The sequence below is a fragment of the Penicillium verhagenii genome (assembly GCF_028828195.1).
Source record: "Penicillium verhagenii strain IBT 33310 chromosome Unknown utg000006l_segment0_segment0, whole genome shotgun sequence".
Lineage (NCBI taxonomy): Eukaryota > Fungi > Ascomycota > Eurotiomycetes > Eurotiales > Aspergillaceae > Penicillium > Penicillium verhagenii.
In genome coordinates this window covers 1,775,249-1,797,392 of record NW_026643170.1, presented here as the reverse complement: position 1 = coordinate 1,797,392, position 22,144 = coordinate 1,775,249, and the positions used below count along the sequence as shown (strand labels likewise).

Here is a 22,144-nt window from a genome sequence, read left to right as displayed (position 1 = left end):
AGAAATTGGGGTGTATAGAGAAAAGAAAGATGAAGAAGGGCGAGTTTGACCGATAATGGTTGTGTTCGACCGATCATCGGAACGCTAAACCTCTTTGGGGGATCGACAGTGGGGTGCTCAACTATGACTGTCAAATTGCCCTCAACATTTTCTAACATTTGATCAAGAATTGCACGTTTACTGGAGAGAAAACGCAAATTTCTGAAATTAATAATGCAACCTATATTGTATTTTGAGTCTATATAGAGCATAACCCTCATGGCTGCGGTCCAATATGCTCAACGTTCACCGTTGACACATCGTCCTTATCACCTGTAAATGGACGAATCAGGGCAGGCGACACATCCCAGCCGGCAATGCATAGATGTTGATAGGTCTCGTACTTTTGATTCAGACCACGCTATAGCCGTAATTCTCTGTGGGAGAGAGGTAGGGGCAGGATGTAAATTGAAAATGCAATGCGCTGATTAAAGAAAAAAATTCGAAGTATTCAATCAATTGATGGTTGAAATGTCTTGCTCCAGAGCTATGAGTCAGACTCCACCTGCAGCTTTCTAGCTCCTTGCTTTACCAAAATCTCAGCTCACCACGCGGTGTCATTCATACCCTCTTGTAACCCACGTGGATAATCGAGGCAACCCCACCTTCTTGTAGCCTGTCGAGGAGATCCTGGCTGGATTATCTGGTTTTAACACCAGTCCCGGGTTCAGGGCGCGTAGCATGGAATGGATCGTAACAGAGCATTGCGACACCGTGGTCAAGCTTAGAACTGCGAAAGGAGACTGATTTTTTTTCTTGAGGTGATTAGTGTTAATTCTGGAATTCATGCTGTAAAACAGACACATAATAAATATGGCTTACAACAAGTTCACGTTGGCCAGGTACAGCAGTCATCTGAAATTCCCGTATTGAGCGCCTGCAACGAACAACGGTCGTGTCAGTCAATCACAATGTCGTCCCATGTCCTATAGTCGATGTCAGCTTTTTGCGGTCGAATTTTCCACATCATATGTACAGTGCAGGATGCCCACATGTGCAAGGAACTTTGGAAGTGCGTATTTAGTATAGTAACGTACTCACGTGCCCAACAACATTTATATATTTAAACCTAAATGTGAGCATACCTCCAGGTATGTATCAATGTTCAAGCACTCAATGAGTTGTGTACACATCTTTTGGACCTTGAAATGTTCAAATGTATGTGGATTATAAACTTCTGATTCAAATGTTTCCTTCATTCTGGATGTTTTCAACCCGTGATTGCAATTTCCCACCGCCAGACGTTAATTCTTATACATGTACATAAGCAGCTCAGATGTCTCATTGTCATGATCATCAATTTATGTGTACTATGTATGCACGGGTAGCACTGGTATATGCCAAATGTACCTCACTATCTAATAATGTATGTGCCTCTTGAAATCTCTCAAGAGCTCTAGGTCGCGTACCTATGTAGTAGGTACCAGACGTGGTACATCCTCGTCTACGAGGATCTCTATATCAAATGCAATCTAATCAATCACAAACCTCAATAACCACCCACATAACAGTATTCATAACCTCCCCACCAACCTTCTCCATAACCCTCCGACTAGCCTTATTAGCCTGCGCAACCTCAGCATGCACCCAAGCCGTCGTACTCTCCCCCAACTCCCCCCCAAACCCAAGCCTATCAGCCCCAAACACGCCCTGCGGATCCATCCCCCTCCGCATCGTCTCCTTAGACAAGCAAAGCGCCAGGCCCCTCCCCCGATGCTCCGGCTCAACATGCAACGTCGCCAACGGCCCATCAACGCCCAAGAAAGCCCACGCAATCGGCATTTCCTCCCCATCCTCTCCATCCCCATTCCCATCCCCATCCCAATAAACCGCCACCCCAGGAATACTCATCAACTGCGCCCTGGACCGCGGAATGCTCGTCCGACTCTGCACAAGATCCAAATGCGCCTCCTGCACCCCCGTCCTCCCACCCCGATCACAAAACCGATAACCCGCCGGCAACGGAATTTGAACCCCCGCCTCCACCCCCTCCCCACCATGCACCGTAAACACCTCCCGCCGGAAGAAAAACTTGCTGTACGGCGGATTATCGTACCGATGCACCCTCAGTCCATTCCGGAGCGCGGGGGCGCCCGCATCCGCCGCGCCGGGATGCGGGAACTCGCCCGACTCAAGCAGCAGCGTGAACAGGCCCGTATGCAGGGACCCGATCAGGAATGCGCGCGGGTCCGGCGCCGGGATCAGCGCGACGCCATTACTGCCAGTAGATTGCGATTGTACCGGTGCGGTCGCGCCCTCCGGCAGCGAGGCCAGGTAGCCCGGCAACAGGGTGGCCTTGATGTAAGCGAGCAGGGCCAATAGTTGGTCACGGGCCAGCTGCAGGGAGGCAGGGTCGGCGGAGTGGAGAGTGGCTACTTCGTAATTTGGGGCGGGGGCGTCAGGGCGCTCAGCTGGTGGAGTTGATAGTGCACCGATGGGCTGGATTGACGTGTGCTCCGCTTCGAGGCTGGAGTAGAGGATTATCTGGGTTTCGCGGCCGCGGTAGAGATCCACTCGCGCAGCTAGCCATGGGGTCTTGGTGTTGGTGTTGGTGTCGGGGGATGGGGGTGCGGAGGGGGGAATGTGGCTAGGATCTTGGCGGTGGGGGTTGGGTTTGCGATGCCGTGTTGGATGCGGCGGAGGAGGGAGGTTGAGAGCGGGAGGTGTGCGGCTAGGAGGGGGAGGATGGTTGTGGCCTTGTCATCGTGCTCGTAGATGACGGGGATGTGGGATTCCGAGATGGAGCCCATATTGAATGGAGGTGTGGGATTGGGGGTTTTTTTTGCTTTTTTTTAATTTCGATTCGGGCGATTTTTATCGATTCCCGGGAACCTGGTTACGGACAATGCGATATGTCACACGGGTATATGGGTTTTGTGTGGACTGTGGCCCTGGTGATCGACCTTCAGCTCAAGCCTCAGGAATACCTACTTGGGTAAAGAGGGTGAGACTATGGGAGAAATGTGGAATTTGTGGAATTGACAGGTTGGCGTATGGGTTAAGTTCCCGTCCTAGTGAGTCACTTGGGTCGAGTCATCGAGTGGAGTCGGTGTTGACTAGACCCGAGTAGGAAAATTGTTCACAACTTCTAGATTAACTAAGATTAAATCCGAGGCGCTAAGAGATGATGGAATTGGGCTGAGTTTATCCATCACCCTTTTAAAGGTATTTGTCACGCTGGTGGACTTGGTCTGTGCCTGTGGCGGTGCGGCACTATTGATTCTGACAGGGGATCCGCTTGGCGATCACTGTCATCTGGGCATTGGCGCGCGGGTTCAAGGGCGATCATAGGGGTACTAAAGCTGCGACGAGGGCTAAGGTGTCCGAGATCCAGTAGTTTGGGTCTCTAGTTACTTTTTGAAGGGTGATCATGGAGTTAATGTACGGAATTGTTAAAAAATAATCATGAAGAAATCAAGAGTCTGTCATTCGTAAAAAGCCCTGATCTTATTCTGCAACCCTGAGAGAGTAAAAGGCCTGCAAAAATAAAATAAATAAAACGCCGGAACTATACCGCAGACCTCGATACGGGGCCTCAATCATTTTCCCTCGTAACCGAACCAAACAAATGAAAATATAGAACCAAGGAAATCAACAAAAGAAAAAGTAAATAGTCGTGTCTCATAAAAAAAAGAGTTGGGGTAACTCTGGAGTCTAGCCTCCCTGATCCCCTTTCTCACTCCAGTAGCTTCACCAGGGGCTCCGGGCCCCCACCATCCAATCCTCCATAGCAAGCCATTCACTCCATCGGGCCTCTGCTGCCCGAATTTCCTCCTCAGAAGGGTCCCGCAAAGGACGCAAGAAAGGCGCCTGCTCATCAGGCAGCATATCATACGCCGTCTTCGTATCGGCCCACCCACTACTCTTAGCCGTGAAGAGGTAATTGATGCGCTCTTGCTTGTAGATACATCCGACGCCAGCCTCCCAGTCATCGCCAAAGAAAGCGCGCATGGTAGCCGGCGAGTCCTGCGCCGTAATAATCAAGCGGCGAACATAGGGCCGAAGAGAGACATAGGGTGCTGATTGCTGTGGAGATTGCAGACCAGCCTCTGCTGGGGACCGCTGAGATGGAAGACGGATATTGATAAAGGCGGCCACGGCTTGTACCGATGGCGCATGTTGGCTGCAGTCGAGGAAATACTGCATGCATTGCTTGTAGTGCGGGTACCAGCCCGTGGGATCCACACGGCCGAATTCTCCATCACTTAAGATGGATTGCGCCTCGGCGTGACTGTCCGGGTAGCTTATTCCCTCGGAATGGGGTGCGCGCCTATCCGAGGTGCGTTCAGTCTCTCGCTCGACAGATCCTGGTGGAGGGACGGTTCTCAGAATAAGGTATAGAGGTAACGGGGGAGGGGGAAGAAGGCGAAACTGGAATATAATGGAATGGAATTTGGCTTACCTCGAGCGAGACGTTCGCGAGAATAAGGATCGCATAGATCCATATGTGGAGAGTTTTCCCAGCACTCTCTTCCTGAACCTTGCATGCTGAGTGACATTGTCGTTTGTCGACATGTATAGGGGAATAGTAAAGGCTTGGAAAGGAAGCTGAAGAGAGAAGAGGTATGGAATTTGAAGTCAAGAGTCAAGACGTGTGGACGGTATTGCCAAATGTTTTTTTTTTTGCAAGTTGGGAATGTCTAAATGTACGAACTTGGAAAACAATGGACTATTGGGGATACGAATGGGTCCTTATAGCAGCCCGGACAGACCGAGGCCCCCAAGGGTGTGCCAGAAACTATCACATTTGAAGATCAAGGGCGGATTAGTTCGGGGTTAGACAGTGGATCAGTAAATTCAAGCCACAGATCGCAAAGCTTGAGCCACATTACTAGCCACATGTGTACGGGGAGACCGTGTGGCTCGTGCTAGCAAGGGATGCATACAAGTCAAAATGGGGCTGTGGCGGTGTAACTTTTGGATTTTTTGGATTTCATTTTTATTTTTATTTTATTTTTTCTTTTCTACAATGATCATTGTCGCTCTCAAGCCCCAAAATCCCTCGGATCAGAGCTTAGCGTCCCAATAGTCTGGTAAGTGTCCACTTACTATAGCATTTTAGTTTATGATTTCATTCCTTTTTTTTAAAAAAAAAAAATAAAAATAAAAATAAATAAAAATAATAAAAATAAAAATAAAAATTCATAATGTTTACTATGATTTGAAAACCCCATGAGATCACCAAGTCCTTGACGCTATTGTTTAATCTATCAATTCTTTCTCTAACTATGTCATACATGGTCTTTATCCCCCACGACTTGGTGCCTGAATGATTACCAGATCAATCTAGATCTAGAACCTTGGGAAAAACCTTAGAAAACATGGGAACCTAAAGAAGGCTAAAGGCGTAAAAGCCGACTTCTCGCAACGATTGACCTGTATGACATTCTTGAGTCCCGCTGTCCCCACTTGCTTTCTGGTGAATAGTTTAGCAGAAATAATCTTTTCCAAAATAAAAAAATGGTCGAAATTAATATAACCACGGCTTCATGGAAATTAAAATCAAGGTAAAGTTGGTAATCATGAATCGGATGTGTTCGGCGGATCGCCTCTAAATTGATCGACGACATCCTGCTCTACTAACCTCTATCTCCCCCCTATTATGTAGTGATGTAGGATAGGACCGTTTCATTCCAAGTTTACCGAGTTTAACAAGTCACATCTTGAACAGCGAAAACCGTCCGGTGTGACGTGGTTCCTGGATGCACATGCACGATAAAAAAAAATTGAGTCAAATAAAAACGAGGCAAAAAGCAAAGAAAACGTGGGATAGAAGCAAGAATCTGCAAGGGGGAAAGAGAACGAGGGTAGCGTGTGAGACAGGGCAGCGAAGAATGTCGGAATTTGGGTTGGCAGCAGGGATGATGGAAGAGAAGAATCGCGTATGAAGGACTCTGATTCGAAGGATGGGATTTCAATTAAAGTATTTCTAATCATCATTATTTCATTTCTAAATTAATTAAGTGGGATCTGACTCTGACTCGGTCACGCCGAGTAGATCGGGTAAAGAAATCGTCGATTATGGAGCCCGAGCGGCTCTTGACCAATGATCGGTGCGCGTCTCCCATGACCTTTGCCAAGTTGCAAGTCCATCTCGCGCCAAGTAGCCCCAACATGGATTGCAGATTGACGAGACCCTGGTCGCCTACACCCCGCCCTGCGGCTGAGAGCCCAAGATCTCTCTTAAATGCCTGCCTTGTCCTGCATCTCAACATCTCAACTGCATATTCCATATCCGACCACGCTTAAACATTTCGAACATTGAACATCCCGGCACACCTTACTGCGTGCCTTGACTACTATACACTCAACACACACACAACACAAACACATACATTTCACCATGTACAAATCCAACTACGATATCTACGTACGTGCTACAAACCATACATGCTAATTAGACCCCTCAACTAACATTTTTTTTGGTTATATAGAAGTGCGATAGCCTGGACAGCAGACGCTCACCACCACCGCCATCAGATGAGCTGCTCTCCCCGTTAGCTGAGCTCTATCCACATGTGGCAGCCATGCAGCCGCAGTACAACCCAAACAACTGCGCCTTCACCGGTTATCGCCACATAGACTACTGGGCCGCAGCCTACTCTACGCAGCCCACAGATGAAGCTACTATGTTCTCAAGGCGCGGAAGTGGTATGTCTAATTCTTGTCACTTGTCTTTGCATACGTCAAGACTAACAATCTCGCCTCCAGAACAACCACCATGCCGCCGCTTTGTCTCCAAGCTTCGTCGCCTCCTCAACCGGGACGATTTAAAACATCGACGACGGTCCGGGGCGACCGCCAGAACGACACTCTCTTGATCTTTCTTTTTGCATGAAGACTCTCATTTCAACTTATACGACCAACATTGAACATTCGAAACTTTTGTTTTTCAGCTTTATCAATCTTTTTATTGGATTCTACGCGACGAATCTCACTCAGATCCGCACACGGCATCTTGACCGGACTTGCATTTTTCTTTTGTTGTGCTTGCAGGCCATCATCATCATCATCATCATTTTACTTTTTGTTTTCATTTTTTATCAAGCGATGGGTTAGCAAGGCGTTTTAGAGGAACAGGAACGGTTGGATTTTCATTGTGTATCTCTCGCACGAGAACACTCACTTATCATGTACATATTAACTCGAATCTACCGGAGAATAGACAAAGCTCTCCAAATGCAAATACTACCAACACATACATAACTCAAGCTTTGCTCCAATCTTCCTAGCATTGAACATTCCAGAGGTGCCCAGGTGCCTGCCTTCATTCCCATTCCACCCAAACCAAACCAAACCATACCTAGACTTGGACACTCAACCCGACGAAAACCAAAACCAAAACCAAAACCTACATCTAGCCCCTCACGGCATACGCCGTTATACGAACAGACTCAAGCCAGACCCATACTCCGGCCAACGATCGGACCATCAAACCAGGCAAACGCGGGGCCCAGAATCCGGCCCCCAAAAAAAGGCCCCAAACCAAACCAGAACCAGAATCAGAACCAGAACCCTAACTCGCACTCGAACGTGGATCAAGTGACCACTGAACACGCGGTGGCCCCTGCGTTAGATCGTACCAAAGAGTCGAGCAGAACGGATGACAAAGTTTACTTAGTAACTCAAGTCACACTACAAACCAATTCCCCAAAACAGTCAACTCCACTCCCCGCACACTACAAACCTAATCCCCAAATCGCCATGCGCTTACGCAGAGCTAGCACGCTAGTCTATGCACGATGACTCGCCAAAAAAAAAAGACACTATTGCAATTAGGCTCGAGCGTTCCTGATTTTTCCCTGGTTCTGACCTGATTCATGTTTTTCCTGGAGTCAAGTCAGGCGGGGTTGCATTTGCATTTGCATTTGCATTTACATTTACTTTTGCTTTTGCTTTTGAACTTTGAATGATGTTTCCAAGGTTTCGGCTTTGCGCTCTATGCAGTCCAATTCAATTCAACTCAATTCTCTTTGCTTTTTGCTCTCTTCCAAGACTGTCTAGCAAAAGCAAAAGCAACAACAACACCGCAAAACAAAAACAAAAAGACAGGTCTCAAAAAACAAATCAAAAAACGGGGCCGATCATCACGGGGTACATGCCCAATAATCGGCAATCATTCCATATTCCGTACATATGCATGTAGCCATCCTATAAACGAAGCACCTACATGATACACCTATGTAGCTCGAGGAGGAAAGGCGCTGTCGGCCCCTGCCTTGCCTGCCCAGGTGGTCTGGTCTATCCGCTCGCTCGTTCATCGTTCACCACGCACCCCGTGCTCTCAGGTGTGGCCCGGCCCGTGCAGATCCAATAGTCCAGTTCCAACCCCTCGCCCCGTTTCGAGTATTTGAGATACTGAGGCCCGATGGGGGTGTGGAGATGCGTGTACGGATAGACCTTGATAGGGAGATAGGGAAACGGAAACGGATTGGATTGGGTTGTGCAACATGCGAATAAGTTGACTTTCCAAGGACTTGGCTACGATTCCCAGATAGCGAGGGCGATAGTTTGAGGTTTATTTGGATCGGGGATGATTTGAATTCTTTGACTTTGATCCATGGATCTTCGCGTATTTGGTTTTCCAAGGTCGATGTTGCGAGTGTGATTGCGATCGCAACGCAAAAGTTTTAGGTGTATGTATACTAGACGCTGTAGATACTGATGGTGATTGACCGATCCTGGCCGTGCGTGTGTCGGGCACAGGCCTAGGGTGATGGGCGATACTATTGACTTCATTGCCTCACTACGGAGTGCAGAAGGAGGAAAACCAAACCAGATCGGGACCGATCGATTTTTGATCTCGATCTGGCTTTAGTTTTGATCTTGATTTTGATTCTGCTTCTACAGATAGTGCTGATAGAACTACGTAGATGGCTGGGCTGTATACGTAGTCATGGCAGTCGCAATACTTTTTTTACTAGCACGGATACTCCAGGCCCCAGGGGCCAGGGCTGAAAGCAAGCTAAGCTTCAAACAAGTTTGGCGAGGCAAAGTTCTACCCGTAAACATGGAACATGGAACATGGGGCATGAAACGCAAAATCCCCCATGCAAACATGAAAGAAACGCTTCAAACTCCATATTGCTTCTGCCTTGCATCCCGAATCCCGGGAGCGGGAAGGGCGAACCTGCATGCTGGGATTTTGGGAGTGGGAACATCAGCCCCCGAATTATGAGTGGTCCGGACGTAGCCGAAGCCGTTCGGCATCGGAGAAGGCGAGTACTTTTGATTTTTTTTTTTTCCCCCGTTTCTAAATTTGTTTTGGAAAATCAGTCTTAGTCTTGTTTTAAATTTTTCTTTAGCGGCCCCATAATGTTTTCGCGACATTGGGCCCACTCGTGTGGCTCGTGGGTTCAAATGATGTGGGTTATGGGTTTTGCTTGTTTGGGGATCATGGGCTTCTTGCTTCTGTTGCCCAGGTCACGTCTAATGATAATGACGACGGGGGATCCATGGAGGTGGTAACGCTAGTAGGTATTTGTCCCCCCTTTTTTTTTGTTTGCTTTTGCTCCCAAGGCTGGTTTATGTTTGCATGCACCTTTACCTCAATTACATAACGTAGTACATACTACATATGGATACTATGTACAGGTAGTAAATAGTATGTACATCAATTGATGTCCCAAAGTTGGACATGATGGTGTGATACCCATGCATGCTTGATCCTACCCTACCCTTGAATGATCATCAATCGACGTTGTATTTACCATCAATTGATAATCGAGGGGTAGATTTCAATTGAACATGGATGTCCACCTGTATTGATAAAATCGGAATTACGTTCCATGATGTTGTGGCCCTGGAGTTTCGCCCCCAGTTCCAGGGTTCAAAGGCGCCCCTTGATTCAGGTACTACACGTCCATTGATGTGCATTGAACACGGCCTCTCCAATGATGTCAACATTGAATATCCAGGGTTTGGGACACCCGAATGAACATTCCAATGGAATCAACTCTCAAAGGGTTGGAGTGCTTAGCTACAACCGTACGATTCGATGGATTCCAAAAAAAAGACTTGAATAAAAAACATTTCAAGGGTATACATTCAAGTTCGATATCAAAACAAAATCACCCCCAACCCTAACATAAAACAGAATGCTATTCCTAAACTCCATAAGCAGCGCCAGAGTGATCAACTCACTCAACATCAATGGACGGTTCCCAGTTTTTGTCCAACAGCGGCTAAAAGATGGTCAAAATTCACCTTTTGTGACAGAGTAAGAGAAGTCACATCGATTTATGAATCCATGGATGATAATTCATCGAAAAAAAAAAAGAAGGCAAGGGGAAAGAAAGTAAAAGGTTAATATCGGGCAACAGGCCCGTGAAGATAAATGAAAACAGGAACCAGAAAACAGATAAAAGGTATGTCATGAACGTCATGTTCCGTCAAAGTCATGCGTCACATCAGGGTGTTATACTTCGTATGCCGTCATTGGACATTAAAAAAAAAGGAATTCCGCCTAGGCCAGAGTCGCTGATCCGGCGGCTGCTGTCCCCCAGCGCAGGCGCCTAAGGCTGCCTCGAACAGCTTCTTGACCACATGCCGCTGAGGAACGCGCACCAGGGACGTTACCATCCCCCATCATACCCATCTCGGTTCGGCCAACTTCTCGACCAAGCATATATCCCGCAGAGAAGCTGATAGCCGAAAACAAAACCACCACGCCAGCACTGATGACCCAGGTCATGACGGTGGGGCTGACAGGCGTTGTCGACTCTGCCAGGCTCGCACGTCGGCTCTTCTTAGATGTGGAACTTCGATCTTTCGGGGAGGCAGATCGTCGTTTGGTCTTGCCGGGTGGGCCAGATGGTGGCACGGGAGAGCGGGGATCACGCTGGAGAGGCGTGCCCACTGAGGGACTGGTCTCTATGTATTGAGGAGAGGAAGTATTGCCATCGTCACTTTCTTCTCCCATGGCAACAGACTCGCCAACGAGCCGGAACGAGGATGCTTGGACAGGGCGGGAGGGAGTCGAGGAGGCAGGCCTTTGATTTTCTGGTTTGGGAAGTCCACGAGCGGCAGCAGCACAGGACAAAAGGGTAGATAAGCTGGCTCGAAGAGCAGCATCATGGTCTGCATGATGAGAAGGCGATATCATATTATAAGGGCTGTGCTGAGATTGAGGGGATCGACGAGACTGCCGTGAGCCAGGAGGATAAGATTCTCGTCGAATGGCGGTGCGGCGGCTTGAGGATGACATGACACTAGGTTGAGAACGGCGGGACTCGCTGGGGCGAGTCCAGGAGGGATCGCTGGTAAGTGGTGGATGGCTAAAGACGTTCGGCTGAGGTACAAATGGTGATGGGCTGATTCCCATTCCCAAGGCAGTTGAGGTATCGTCTTCATCATCACTAGAGGCCGCATCGGACTGGGCTGAGGGAACCGATCGTGGTGCAGTCAGAGTAGGACGATGGATTTCCTCGTTGGAGCTGCTCATATTTGGATCGGGATCGCTTTCACTCTCTTCGTATTCTTCTTGGCTGCTGCTTGCCAGACTCGCCTCGTGCGACGAATAGTCAACATGAGCCGTGGCTACTGCCGCAAGATGCTGCATGCGCCGTCGCCGACTACGGTGTTGATACATGCCAGCCGCTCGAGGTTCCACTCGAAGACCCGTTGTTATGATATCGTCGGTTGTACCGATCGAGGATAGTGATGAGGAGGATGGCTGAGATGAAACGTCGATCCACGAGTCTATGTAATACCGCAGTGAGTACATGGTAGTCGAACTATAGGGCGTAACGGAAGATACATGATTTAAACTCGATCTGCAGGGGAGATTCTGCAGGTCCAAGGGTATAAAAAGGTTTGCTAACATACCTTCCGATCTCATGGGCGCCGCACCAGACGGTCGGGGCTGACCATGTTCTCTCGGCTGGCCATCGCGCATCAGTTGACTTGAGGCTCTGGGCTGGGGCACCTGACCGAGAGGGTCGCAGTGATTTGGTTGCATGGCCGCAGAGACTATTTCCAGAGAAAACACAAAGTGGGGTGATGAGAAGAGGATGGAGACCTTTTGAATGATATTTTAAAAAAAGAAGAGATGGGAACTGAGGAGTCAGGCCACCCGGTGTTAGGAAGTAAGAGCGGTCAAGCGTGGGGAATGTCAATCAATGAGGATCTTATCAGTGTGGAGATGGATGATCTGCCCCATCACTGATGCCCAACCGCTTTGTTTCTTTCTTATTTCACTCCTCCAAGCAGTCCTCCTCGAAACCAAGGGAGGAAATAACTTGAGCTTAAAGCTGAGGAGCCAGGGAAAGGTTCAAAATTAATCGTAGGATGAAAAACAAGATAAGGGGGAGATGGGCTGAAGATTGAATGATGAGGTGATCAGCGGATGGAACAGGTGATCTGCAGCCCGTGACGGAAGCCACCGATTAGATGAGACACGAGGGGCGGAGTTTGGAAGATAAAAAGGAGTGAAAGTTCAACAGAAAATGATACTGGGGGAGAGAAAAGTACTAAGTTATTTATCAAGGGATATTGAGACAAGTATCCTTATCAAAGAAAATAAAGTAATTTTAATGGATTCAAGTGCATTTCAAAGAGAACCACGCAGTAATATAGACCACGTTGGAACAAAGAGATGCGGGGAAGGGGAGCGGTGACTAGTGGCAGTACAAGAACCCCATCATAGTAAATCACACTGGGTCACCACATGCACATGGACATTGAACTACTAGATGGACTGGAAGATTGAATGTTGACGTAGAAAATTACAGTGGATTCATCGTTTACTAACGACTAGTAACTAATAAAAGAAATACCTTAGGAGAATCATACAAACTTTTGGAAAATCCAGGGCCTCCCAGAGGCCTAATGACACCAAGAAATAGCAAAATGCAAATCAGGAACATGCTTAGAAGGTAACCTTGGTACCCTTGAACTCAGGGATGGAACCCTTGGCCTTGTTGAGGCCACCACGGCCACCGAAGCCACCGCGGTCACCACCACCGCGGCCACCGAAGCCACCACGGCCACGGCCACCACCACGGCCACCGAAGCCACCACCACCACCGCGGCCACCGAAGCCACCACGGCCACCACCACGGCCACCGAAACCACCACGGTCACCACCGGCAGGGCGGGGAGTGCTGAAGTCAAGGCGGAGAGGACGGCCGTCGATCTCAGTGCCAGCAAGCTGGGTGTGGGCGTTCTGGGCCTCCTCAACGGAGCCGAACTGAACGTAACCGAAGCCCTTGGGGCGACCGGACTCGGGGTCAGTGGGGAGACGGATTCCCATGATGTTACCCTGCTCACCGAAGACATCACGGAGAGCATCCTCAGTGGCAGAGAAGGGCAGGTTACCAACGAACAGAGTGTCGGAGGCGGGGCTGGTCTGGTCACCGTAGGTGTTGGCACGGGCCTGGGCACGGTCACCACCCTGGTTGTTCTGACGGGCAGTGGCGTAGTCCAGGTTGATGGTACGGCCGTCCATCTCGACACCCTTCTTGGCCTCGAAGGCCTTGACAGCATCGGCAACGTTCACGAACTCAGCGTAACCGAATCCGCGGGAGCGGCCGGACTCGCGGTCAGTGACAACACGGCAAGAAACCTCACCGAACTCGGAGAACTCGCGCTGGAGCCACTCCTCATCGACGTTCCAGGACAGGTTACCAACGAACAGGTTGGCGGAAGCACCCTCGGGAACCTCCTCGGTCTTGTTCTTCTTAACAGGGGCCTCGATCTCATCATCAGCCTTGCGCTTCTTGGAAGCCTTGGCAGTGTCCTCGCTCTCCTCGGACTCAGACTCGGAGTCAGAGCTGTCAGAGTCGGAAGAATCCTGTAGATGCAATATATTAGTGGTTGTTCAGGATAGATAAAAAGGGGTAGAGTAACATACCTTCTCAGCCTTGGCCTCGGACTCGGACTCGCTGGAGTCAGAGTCAGAGTCAGAGTCAGACTCCTCCTTCTTCTCAGCCTTCTTGGCAGCGGGCTTCTCATCCTCGGACTCGGACTCAGAGTCAGAAGACTCAGACTCAGAAGAAGACTCAACCTTCTTCTCGGCCTTCTTGGCAGCGGGCTTCTCAGCCTTCTTGGCAACGGGCTTCTCATCCTCAGACTCGCTAGAGCTGGAAGAGCCATCCTTCATCTCCTCATCGCTCTCAGAGTCGGAAGACTCGGAAGAAGACTCTTCCTTCTTGGCAACCTTCTTCTCAGCCTTCTTGGCAACGGGCTTCTCCTCCTCGGACTCGCTGGAGCTGGAGCTCTCCTCCTCAGACTCGGAGGACTCGGACTCGGAGCTACTGGGGGTAGGCTCCTTCTTCTTGTTCTTCTTGGACTTCTCATCCTTGGCGGCGACCTTCTTGGTGACCTTGGCGGGGGCAGCCTTGGACTCCTTGACCTTGTTCACGGTCTTGCTGGGCTTATCAGCCTTGGAGGAAACCTTGGTCTTCGACATTTTGAATCTAAAAAAGGAAAAGAAAAAATGTTAGTAAGGTGTTGACCAAGATTGAGATGAAGATTGGGGTTTCGTTTCACATCCTCCACGTACAGTGATCACGAAAATTGACAAAGTGCTTTGGTTTTGTGCGGCGGAGCCAACTAATCCCTCAATAAGCACCCGTGTTTTTGGATGTGTAACAACGTGATAAGATAACCCTCAAGGAAACCCTCAGGAGAATGGAAAGAATGCCAAATGTGACTGATCACAGCTGGTAGATGCCCTCAAGTAACCCACAACGGACAGAGTTCAAGCCCACAGAGACCGACCGACGATATGCAACTATGATACGCAACCCACGAGGAAATAGAAGTCCCACAGAGCCCACGAGATAGATATGCAGTATGACAAGCCCACAGCCCTCGATGTGTTAAAAGCCCACAGATGTCCTGTTGAAGTACTTTGGTTCAAAGTACAAAGTACCACCCACACAGTTGTGTCAGTTTGGGGGAGAAGGGGGAAAGGATAACGTACGTGTGAGAAGCTTTGTGATTGAAGCTTCGAGATAGAAAAAAGATGCTAGCACAGGAAAATGTGATAGCAAAGGGGAAAGGGGAAGAAGGATGGATGAAGAAGAAAGAAAAAAAAGAAGAGGCGTTGCTGGGCACGAGCTCTGATAAGAAGAAAAAATTTCAAAATTTTTTAGAAGGCTGGGCAGAAAGGCGTTCCGCCTGCTTCATTCAGTTAGAGTCAGGCCAGGCACTGACCGCAAAAGTCTGGCTGATACTGTAAAATTGATTTTGGGACCCACAGAATTGTGGATATGTCGCCTTCTCTGATCAAAACAATAAAATTTTCTTCAATGTTTGTCAAACCAGTCAAACCAGTCAAATGTGTCAAACATAGCAAACCAGCCAAACCAGCCAAACTCCTTTTTTCCCGTCCTCCGCCTTATGTCCGTTCTGCTGTTTTTGTGGGTCCGTGAGGTCTTATGTCATCAAATTAGCACTCCTTCTCGCTGGCATATAGCTACGCTAGCTGCTCTACCCAGCGTGATTGATAGTAGGCGCACTGCTTTTTGGGGGCTTTCTGTGGCTCCAAATATTAAGCTATACTGCAATTGATCTGGGGCTCTCTTCGTTTTTTTATGCGCTGCACTTAATCATACGTTCTAGGCCGGTTTCAAAATGGCCCCTCCCACTCCCTCCTCCCATCGCCCGCGCAAGAAGAGAAAGACGCCCACGGCTCCCGGCTCCAATAACAACCTCATATTAGACAACGGAGACGGAAATCAATCGCCAGCATTCCCGTTGGTCTCATTTCTTTGGGCAGCACGAGCAGGTGTCTCGCAATGGCTGATCTTGCCACTTACTCTTATGGCTGTCGGTCTCTTCCGATGGGCCGTCAGTCTATGGGGTTACTCAGGTACGGGTTTGCCCTCGTTGCTGATACGGAATGCAACTATACTGACAAAACCCAGGCTTCCAGGTTCCTCCTATGCATGGGGACTTTGAAGCGCAAAGACATTGGATGGAAATCACCTCCCACTTGCCCATGTCTAAATGGTATCTTTACGATTTGCCATACTGGGGCCTCGATTACCCGCCATTGACCGCATACCACAGTTGGCTCCTTGGAAAGATGTACGTTTTGCATTGGTCCCAACGAAACATTGACTTGAACTGACCTCTTAAAGTGGCACCGCTATTGAGCCTGCTTGGTTCGCCCTCGACGAATCCCGCGGTTTCGAAAGCCCGGACCTCAAAGTTTACATGCGTGCCACTGTCGTGGTATCCGAATACCTGATTTATGTTCCTGCTGTTGTCAACTTTCTTCGTCGCTATACCCGCATGCATGGTGTGCATGCTTGGTCTGCCTCTATTGCTCTCGTCGCAATCCTGCTCCAGCCGGCTACTATCCTTATCGACCATGGCCACTTTCAGTACAATACTGTTATGCTAGGATTGATGGTTGCAAGCTTGGATGCGATCATGGCTGGCCGCATGCTTTGGGCTTGTATCTTTTTTGTGGGTGCCCTGGGCTTCAAGCAGATGGCTCTCTACTATGCCCCGGTCATGTTCGCGTATCTTCTGGGCGTTTGCGTTTTCCCACGGATCAATATCCCACGCCTCATCAACATTTCTCTCATTACAGCCGCGGCATTTGCTCTACTTTTTGCCCCCCTCTTGCTTGGCGCGACGAGTATCGAGGCCCGAAAGGAATTTGCATCCGCACCACAGCCACCTCTGCTGCAGTCGCTTCCAATTTCTTTGGATAAGAATTCCGTGGCATATGCACTGTTGTTCCAGCTAACCCAGACTATTCATCGCATTTTCCCTTTTGCTCGTGGCCTGTTTGAGGACAAGGTCGCCAATGCTTGGTGCGCGATTCATACATTCTACAAGTTGCATCACTTTGATACTTCCTTGCTCCAGCGGGCGTCTCTTGGTGCCACCTTGGGCTCGATCATCATTCCCTGTGGTATCATTTTCCGCCACCCTCGGGCTTCTCTCCTACTCCCTGCTTTATCCTGCGTCTCGTGGGGATTCTTCCTGTTTTCTTTCCAAGTACACGAAAAGAGCGTCCTTCTTCCTCTTCTCCCCATGACTCTCTCGCTTGCCGGCGATGGTGGATTGAGCAAAGAAAACCGCGCCTGGGTTGGCTGGGCTAACGTTCTTGGCTCCTGGACCATGTTTCCCCTCTTGAAGCGTGAGGAGCTCCGCATGCCTTACGCCGTCATCACCCTTCTCTGGGCGTATCTACTCGGTCTGCCCCCACTCTCTATAGAGACATATCGGAGCCGTTCATCTCCGGAAGATCCCAACTCCAACTTCGAACTGAATGTTTTTACCAAACTTCTGCACATCATGTTCTATATTGTCATGGCTGCTTGGCATGTCGGTGAAGCGTTTGTTCCTCCTCCTCCTGGAAAGCCGGACCTGTGGGTTGTACTCAACGCCCTTGTTGGGGCAGGTGGATTTGGAATCGCTTATCTCTGGTGCATGTGGAAGTTGGTTACACAATGCCGTCAAATTGACCGCCGAGGGGCCGAAGAGGAAATTCGAAAGAAGAAGCAGTGATTTGCTTGGCAGTGGCTTATATGTAGTCTAAAGATACCCCATTACAATTCCCTCGGGGAAAAAAAGTGTTCCTAGAACATGTGAATTCAAATTTGATTTCTTAGATTATAAATTGTGTTTGCTAGGTTTCGAAGATGAGATGGGTTATGTTCATTATTCAATACTTGGTTCCCAATATTGAAATCTAAAACGGAGCACGGTATGGGTCCGATGGTACAGTGTATGCCACCTGGGCTGACAAAAGAGAAACTCCACCCAGTAAATGCTAGTATACAGAGGCGATGCTGGACAGGGCAGAAACATCGGCCACAGGGGTCTGCCTTACCCCATTCAAACAAAAGCTCCATTATTTAGACCTTGAAGCCGAAGCCGGCCATGCAGCTCTTGTACTGATCGATGGTCGACTGGCATTCTTTGGCGGGATCGTCGGATTTGGAGAAAAGCATACAGTCATCCCGGGCAGTCTTCTCAGTCTTGCAGACGCAGCAGGGCTATATTGGAGTAAGGATAGGAGTTAGCGCATCGGGTATGCCTTTGTTGCCGAAGCGACCATCTCTAGGCGTACCTTGGGCTTTTCAGATTGAGCAGGCTGCTGGGGCTTCGTCTCGGCTGGAGCGGGAGCGCTCTTTTCTATAAAGGGCAAATGTTAGCATGTTTCTTTGTTGGGTTGGCCACCTCTCCGTGATTCGTGAACCCTTGTGCATCGCGCATATCGGCTATGGTTGCGCAAATCGACATTTGAGTCTATTGGGACTTACCACTGGAAGAACCGAAAAGCCACGACATTTTGAAAGAAAGATTAGATGACTGAAGAACAGATTGGAGATAATTTAATGATTGACGAAGATGTATAGGTCTTTGAACAAGCGCAATTAGAGATCAAATAAGTCGCATGTCACCATCGATATTATTAATGCATGCGTTATTGGTCATTGCGGACCGCCGTAGTGTATTATTTTTTTGGCTTTATTGAACAATAACAATGCGGCGGCTTCTGAATTTCGCCTCCTCCTTTTTCTGTCTTTGAACTTTCCCTGCTTTCCTTACAAGTCCGGCTGATTTGTTGTTTCTAGATTCCTTTTTGGTTTCCTAAGCTTTTTCCCCTTTCCTATTTTCTTTGTCAAGCCCAATTCTACAATTTCTCCTAATCACTACCCCGCCATGGCCCCTCCTAAGATCTTCTCGCTCGATGGCAAAAGCCTCAAGCTCGACACTGCGGAGGATATCGAGGCTCACATTAAGCCTTTGACTGAGAGCACTGACTACACTGAGATTCATTTCGGTGGAAACACCCTCGGAATTGGTGCCTCCGAGCGCCTCGCTGCCGTTCTCGCAACCCAGAAGAACCTCGAAGTCGCCGACTTGGCCGATATCTTCACCTCCCGTCTCCTGTCGGAAATCCCTCCCGCCCTCAAGGCTCTTCTCGACGCCATCCTTGAGATCCCGACTGCCCACACGATCAACCTTTCCGACAATGCTTTTGGTCTCAACACCCAGGCCCCCCTTGTCGATTTCCTGTCCAAGCACACCCCTCTCCGCCACCTCATCCTGAACAACAATGGTTTGGGTCCCGCTGCCGGAACTCTGATTGCCGATGCCCTCAGCAAGCTCGCCGAGCGTAAGGAGGAGGCTCGCAAGGAAGGCAAGGAGGTTGCTGCTCTGGAGAGCATTGTTTGCGGTCGCAACCGTCTGGAGAACGGCAGTATGGAGGCTTGGGCTCGTGCCTACCAGAAGCACGCCGCTGGCTTGAAGTCTGTCAAGATGACCCAGAACGGTATCCGCCAGGAGGGTATTGCGCACCTGTTGAAGAACGGTCTATCCCACGCCCAGGGCTTGGAGGTTTTGGATTTGCAGGACAACACTTTCACTGTTATGGGATCCGCTGCCCTCGCTAGCGTTTTGCAAGGCTGGGCCTCTCTGCGTGAGCTGGCCGTCGGTGATTGTTTGCTCTCTGCCCGCGGTGGTGTGAAGGTCGCCCAGGCTCTCGCTGCCAATAAGAACCAAAAGCTGCAGATCCTGCGTCTCCAGTACAACGAGATGAAGGCTGACAGTGTCAAGGCTTTCACTCACGCTGCCAAGACCGCTCTCCCCAGTCTGCGCCGTGTCGAGCTGAACGGAAACATCTTCTCTGATGAAGACGTGAACATCACTGCCCTCAAGGAGCTCCTGGAGGCCCGCCAGGAAGAGCACGGCACCGACGAGGACCCCGAGGATACATGGGGTGTCGATGAGCTGGATGAGCTTGAGTCTGAGGATGAGGATGAGGAGGAAGAAGCCGAAGAGGAAGAGGAGGAGGAAGAGGAGGAGGCCAAGGCCGAGAAGGACCTCAAGGATGCTGATCTTGCTGAGGAGGAGGAGGTTGCTCAGAAGTCGGACAAGGATGTCGATGCCTTGGCTGACGTCCTGGGCAAGACTGGCATCTAGATTCGCTGACATAAGATACACTGGGTTACCGCCGCTTTGGTCCCATTATCTTGATCCCGACGATTTCTGGAGTCTATTGCCCCATGGCTGTACCGACCACCCGCCGTGCACCGCTAGCATGTTTCCGGACGAAGCGGTTGTTGTCTGCGCCCACGGTGTTCCTACCGGCCCCGACTGACGACATTGATGCCACATTTCCCTGCAAAAAAGAAACAATTTTCCCCATATACCCCCGTTGACGATGATGACTGCACATAATATCCTATTGCTCTCAACACCAACATGCATACTAGCTACCATACACTGCTGAAGGATACAGAAAGAAAACACAAGATAGAAGTAGATGCACCCTTATGTATGCGGGTGCTCATCTTTAAGCCTTGAAATACAATCTGTTCAAATTCAAATCTCTAATTAGTGGTATCTTCATCCTTTTCTCAATTTATGTGTCCCGACGAGTCCCAAGTGAGAAATTTCCCAATCGGGCAGCCACGTCTTGGCACTGAACCTCGGAGCTTTCACTTCTTCATCTTCAACATTTCATAAAACCACACACTCGCATCTTGCTTCGAACTACTGCCTCTCTCCTTTCATTTTCCCTTTTTGCTGCCTTTTCCACCGGTTACTTTCTCCCGCTCGTGCTCTCAGAGTAAGTCCCCGCGCATCCCACCCACCCCTCCCAGCCCATTCCGCGCCATGCCTATATTACGGGACTATGGCAATCGCGAACAAAACTTCAACCAGCGGATTCGGATTCTTGAGCTGTGTGGGAGAAAACTTATGTCACAAAGGGGGGAACTACCAGCCATGTGATACAGTGGATATGGTGAACTGAGATGTCTTGGATTGGACCGCCTAGGTTGTCCAGGAACAAGCACGAAAAAAAAAGTTTTTGCGCCAATGTTTTGGCCTGCATAATATTCTTACTGGTCGTTCGTCATGATGCGCGCCCTGTGTTGCCTGACTGCGCCAAGTTCCGATTGACTACAGCTCCCATAGCAACTTTTATCGCAATCGATTGAAGAACAAGTCGCTGACAACTTCATATTTTAGGCTGTGACAGGATTTCAATACTATCAAGCAGCGCGTCGCTCCTGCTCTCACCTCCTACCTCTCCTTCGGCTCGATAGTAGCCACATTTCACCCCGCACACCGCGCGAACATGGATGCCAGAGAAATTGAAGCCAAGGCCAAGGCCTTGGGCAAGGCTTCGGGACAGGAGGAGTCATCAGCAGTGATTCTCGGCCTGCTCAAGGAATTGCAAACTGGTATCCGGGCTTCTGAGGATCTACTTCGGCGAACCAAGATCGGAGTCGTTGTCAACCGATTCAAGCAAAGCAAATCACCCGAAGTGGCCCGGCTAGCAAGCGACATTGTTGCGAAGTGGCGGACTGAGGTCAACAAACAAAAACAGAGTGGCGGGTCAGCAGCGAGCCGGGCTTCCAATTCGCCACGGCCACCACAGAATGGCACAGGAGCATCCACACCCGCGAGCGCTACCCCATCTGATAAGGCGGCGAAGCTGTCGGTGCCACCAGACAAGCGCACCTGGAAGGCAGATGGAGTGGATGTCAACGTTACATCGAGCGCTGTGCGAGATAGCTGCACGGGACTTATGTACGATGGACTGTGCCTCGGGTCAACCGAGTCACCCAAGACAGTGTTGGCAAAAGCATCTGCTGTGGAGAAGGCAGTACACAGCTACCTTGGACCTGAAATTAAGCCGGAATACAAGACGAAAGTGCGCAGTCTGTTCCAAAACTTGAAGAACAAGTCAAACCCCCTGCTCCGTGTGCGTGTTCTGAGTGGAGAAATCTCCGCGGAGAAGTTTGTGCGCATGAGCAGTGACGAGTTGCGATCTGAGCAGCAGCGCGAGGCCGACGAGGCCATTAAGAAGAAGAATATGAACGATGCCATGGTTGCTCAAGGAGAGCGCAGTATCAGTACCAGCTTGCAGTGCGGCAAATGTGGTCAGCGCAAGGTTACTTACACCGAGGCCCAGACTCGCGCCGCTGATGAACCGATGACCTTGTTCTGTACCTGCGTGGTCTGCGGTAAATCTTGGCGACAGTGATTTGGAGCGCTTCTTCAAGCGTTCTCGTGGAAGGTGTATGATTTTATTGATGGCCCGGTGTTCGATTTTCCCTTTTCTTTTCTTACACTTTAACTGAATTTTCTGGCCTCGTCCTTTTTTCCCCCTGGCTTTTGC

At 49.6% G+C, this 22,144-nt stretch overlaps 9 protein-coding genes across 9 annotated transcripts; 4 read left to right on the top strand and 5 right to left on the bottom strand.

Annotated features, from left to right (window-relative positions):
* Positions 1-1,515: 1,515 nt before the first annotated feature.
* On the bottom strand, positions 1,516-2,789 carry N7466_006083 (uncharacterized protein; the record flags this gene model as incomplete). Its single annotated transcript, XM_057165480.1, has 2 exons — positions 1,516-2,574; positions 2,628-2,789. The coding sequence occupies 2 exons, from the start codon at positions 2,787-2,789 to the stop codon at positions 1,516-1,518; spliced, it is 1,221 nt and encodes a 406-aa protein (XP_057021079.1).
* Positions 2,790-3,729: 940 nt separating this feature from the next.
* On the bottom strand, positions 3,730-4,538 carry N7466_006082 (uncharacterized protein; the record flags this gene model as incomplete). Its single annotated transcript, XM_057165479.1, has 2 exons — positions 3,730-4,346; positions 4,442-4,538. The coding sequence occupies 2 exons, from the start codon at positions 4,536-4,538 to the stop codon at positions 3,730-3,732; spliced, it is 714 nt and encodes a 237-aa protein (XP_057021078.1).
* Positions 4,539-6,382: 1,844 nt separating this feature from the next.
* N7466_006081 (uncharacterized protein) lies at positions 6,383-6,860 on the top strand (the record flags this gene model as incomplete). Its single annotated transcript, XM_057165478.1, has 3 exons — positions 6,383-6,409; positions 6,474-6,690; positions 6,751-6,860. 3 exons carry the CDS (start codon positions 6,383-6,385, stop codon positions 6,858-6,860), a joined length of 354 nt encoding a protein of 117 aa, XP_057021077.1.
* A 3,644-nt stretch (positions 6,861-10,504) lies between these two features.
* N7466_006080 (uncharacterized protein) lies at positions 10,505-11,998 on the bottom strand (the record flags this gene model as incomplete). Its single annotated transcript, XM_057165477.1, has 2 exons — positions 10,505-11,739; positions 11,866-11,998. 2 exons carry the CDS (start codon positions 11,996-11,998, stop codon positions 10,505-10,507), a joined length of 1,368 nt encoding a protein of 455 aa, XP_057021076.1.
* Positions 11,999-12,907: 909 nt separating this feature from the next.
* Positions 12,908-14,449, bottom strand: N7466_006079 (putative nucleolin protein Nsr1; the record flags this gene model as incomplete). The annotated part of the gene is made up of 2 exons (XM_057165476.1): positions 12,908-13,831; positions 13,892-14,449. The coding sequence occupies 2 exons, from the start codon at positions 14,447-14,449 to the stop codon at positions 12,908-12,910; spliced, it is 1,482 nt and encodes a 493-aa protein (XP_057021075.1).
* Positions 14,450-15,618: 1,169 nt separating this feature from the next.
* On the top strand, positions 15,619-17,511 carry N7466_006078 (dolichyl-P-Glc:Man(9)GlcNAc(2)-PP-dolichol alpha-1,3-glucosyltransferase ALG6; the record flags this gene model as incomplete). Its single annotated transcript, XM_057165475.1, has 3 exons — positions 15,619-15,856; positions 15,912-16,074; positions 16,128-17,511. The coding sequence occupies 3 exons, from the start codon at positions 15,619-15,621 to the stop codon at positions 17,509-17,511; spliced, it is 1,785 nt and encodes a 594-aa protein (XP_057021074.1).
* A 350-nt stretch (positions 17,512-17,861) lies between these two features.
* On the bottom strand, positions 17,862-18,297 carry N7466_006077 (copper metallochaperone COX17; the record flags this gene model as incomplete). The annotated part of the gene is made up of 3 exons (XM_057165474.1): positions 17,862-18,002; positions 18,077-18,141; positions 18,270-18,297. The coding sequence occupies 3 exons, from the start codon at positions 18,295-18,297 to the stop codon at positions 17,862-17,864; spliced, it is 234 nt and encodes a 77-aa protein (XP_057021073.1).
* Positions 18,298-18,672: 375 nt separating this feature from the next.
* On the top strand, positions 18,673-19,935 carry N7466_006076 (GTPase-activating protein RNA1; the record flags this gene model as incomplete). The annotated part of the gene is made up of 1 exon (XM_057165473.1): positions 18,673-19,935. The coding sequence occupies one exon, from the start codon at positions 18,673-18,675 to the stop codon at positions 19,933-19,935; it is 1,263 nt and encodes a 420-aa protein (XP_057021072.1).
* Positions 19,936-21,097: 1,162 nt separating this feature from the next.
* On the top strand, positions 21,098-22,009 carry N7466_006075 (transcription elongation factor DST1; the record flags this gene model as incomplete). Its single annotated transcript, XM_057165472.1, has 1 exon — positions 21,098-22,009. The coding sequence occupies one exon, from the start codon at positions 21,098-21,100 to the stop codon at positions 22,007-22,009; it is 912 nt and encodes a 303-aa protein (XP_057021071.1).
* Positions 22,010-22,144: the final 135 nt, after the last annotated feature.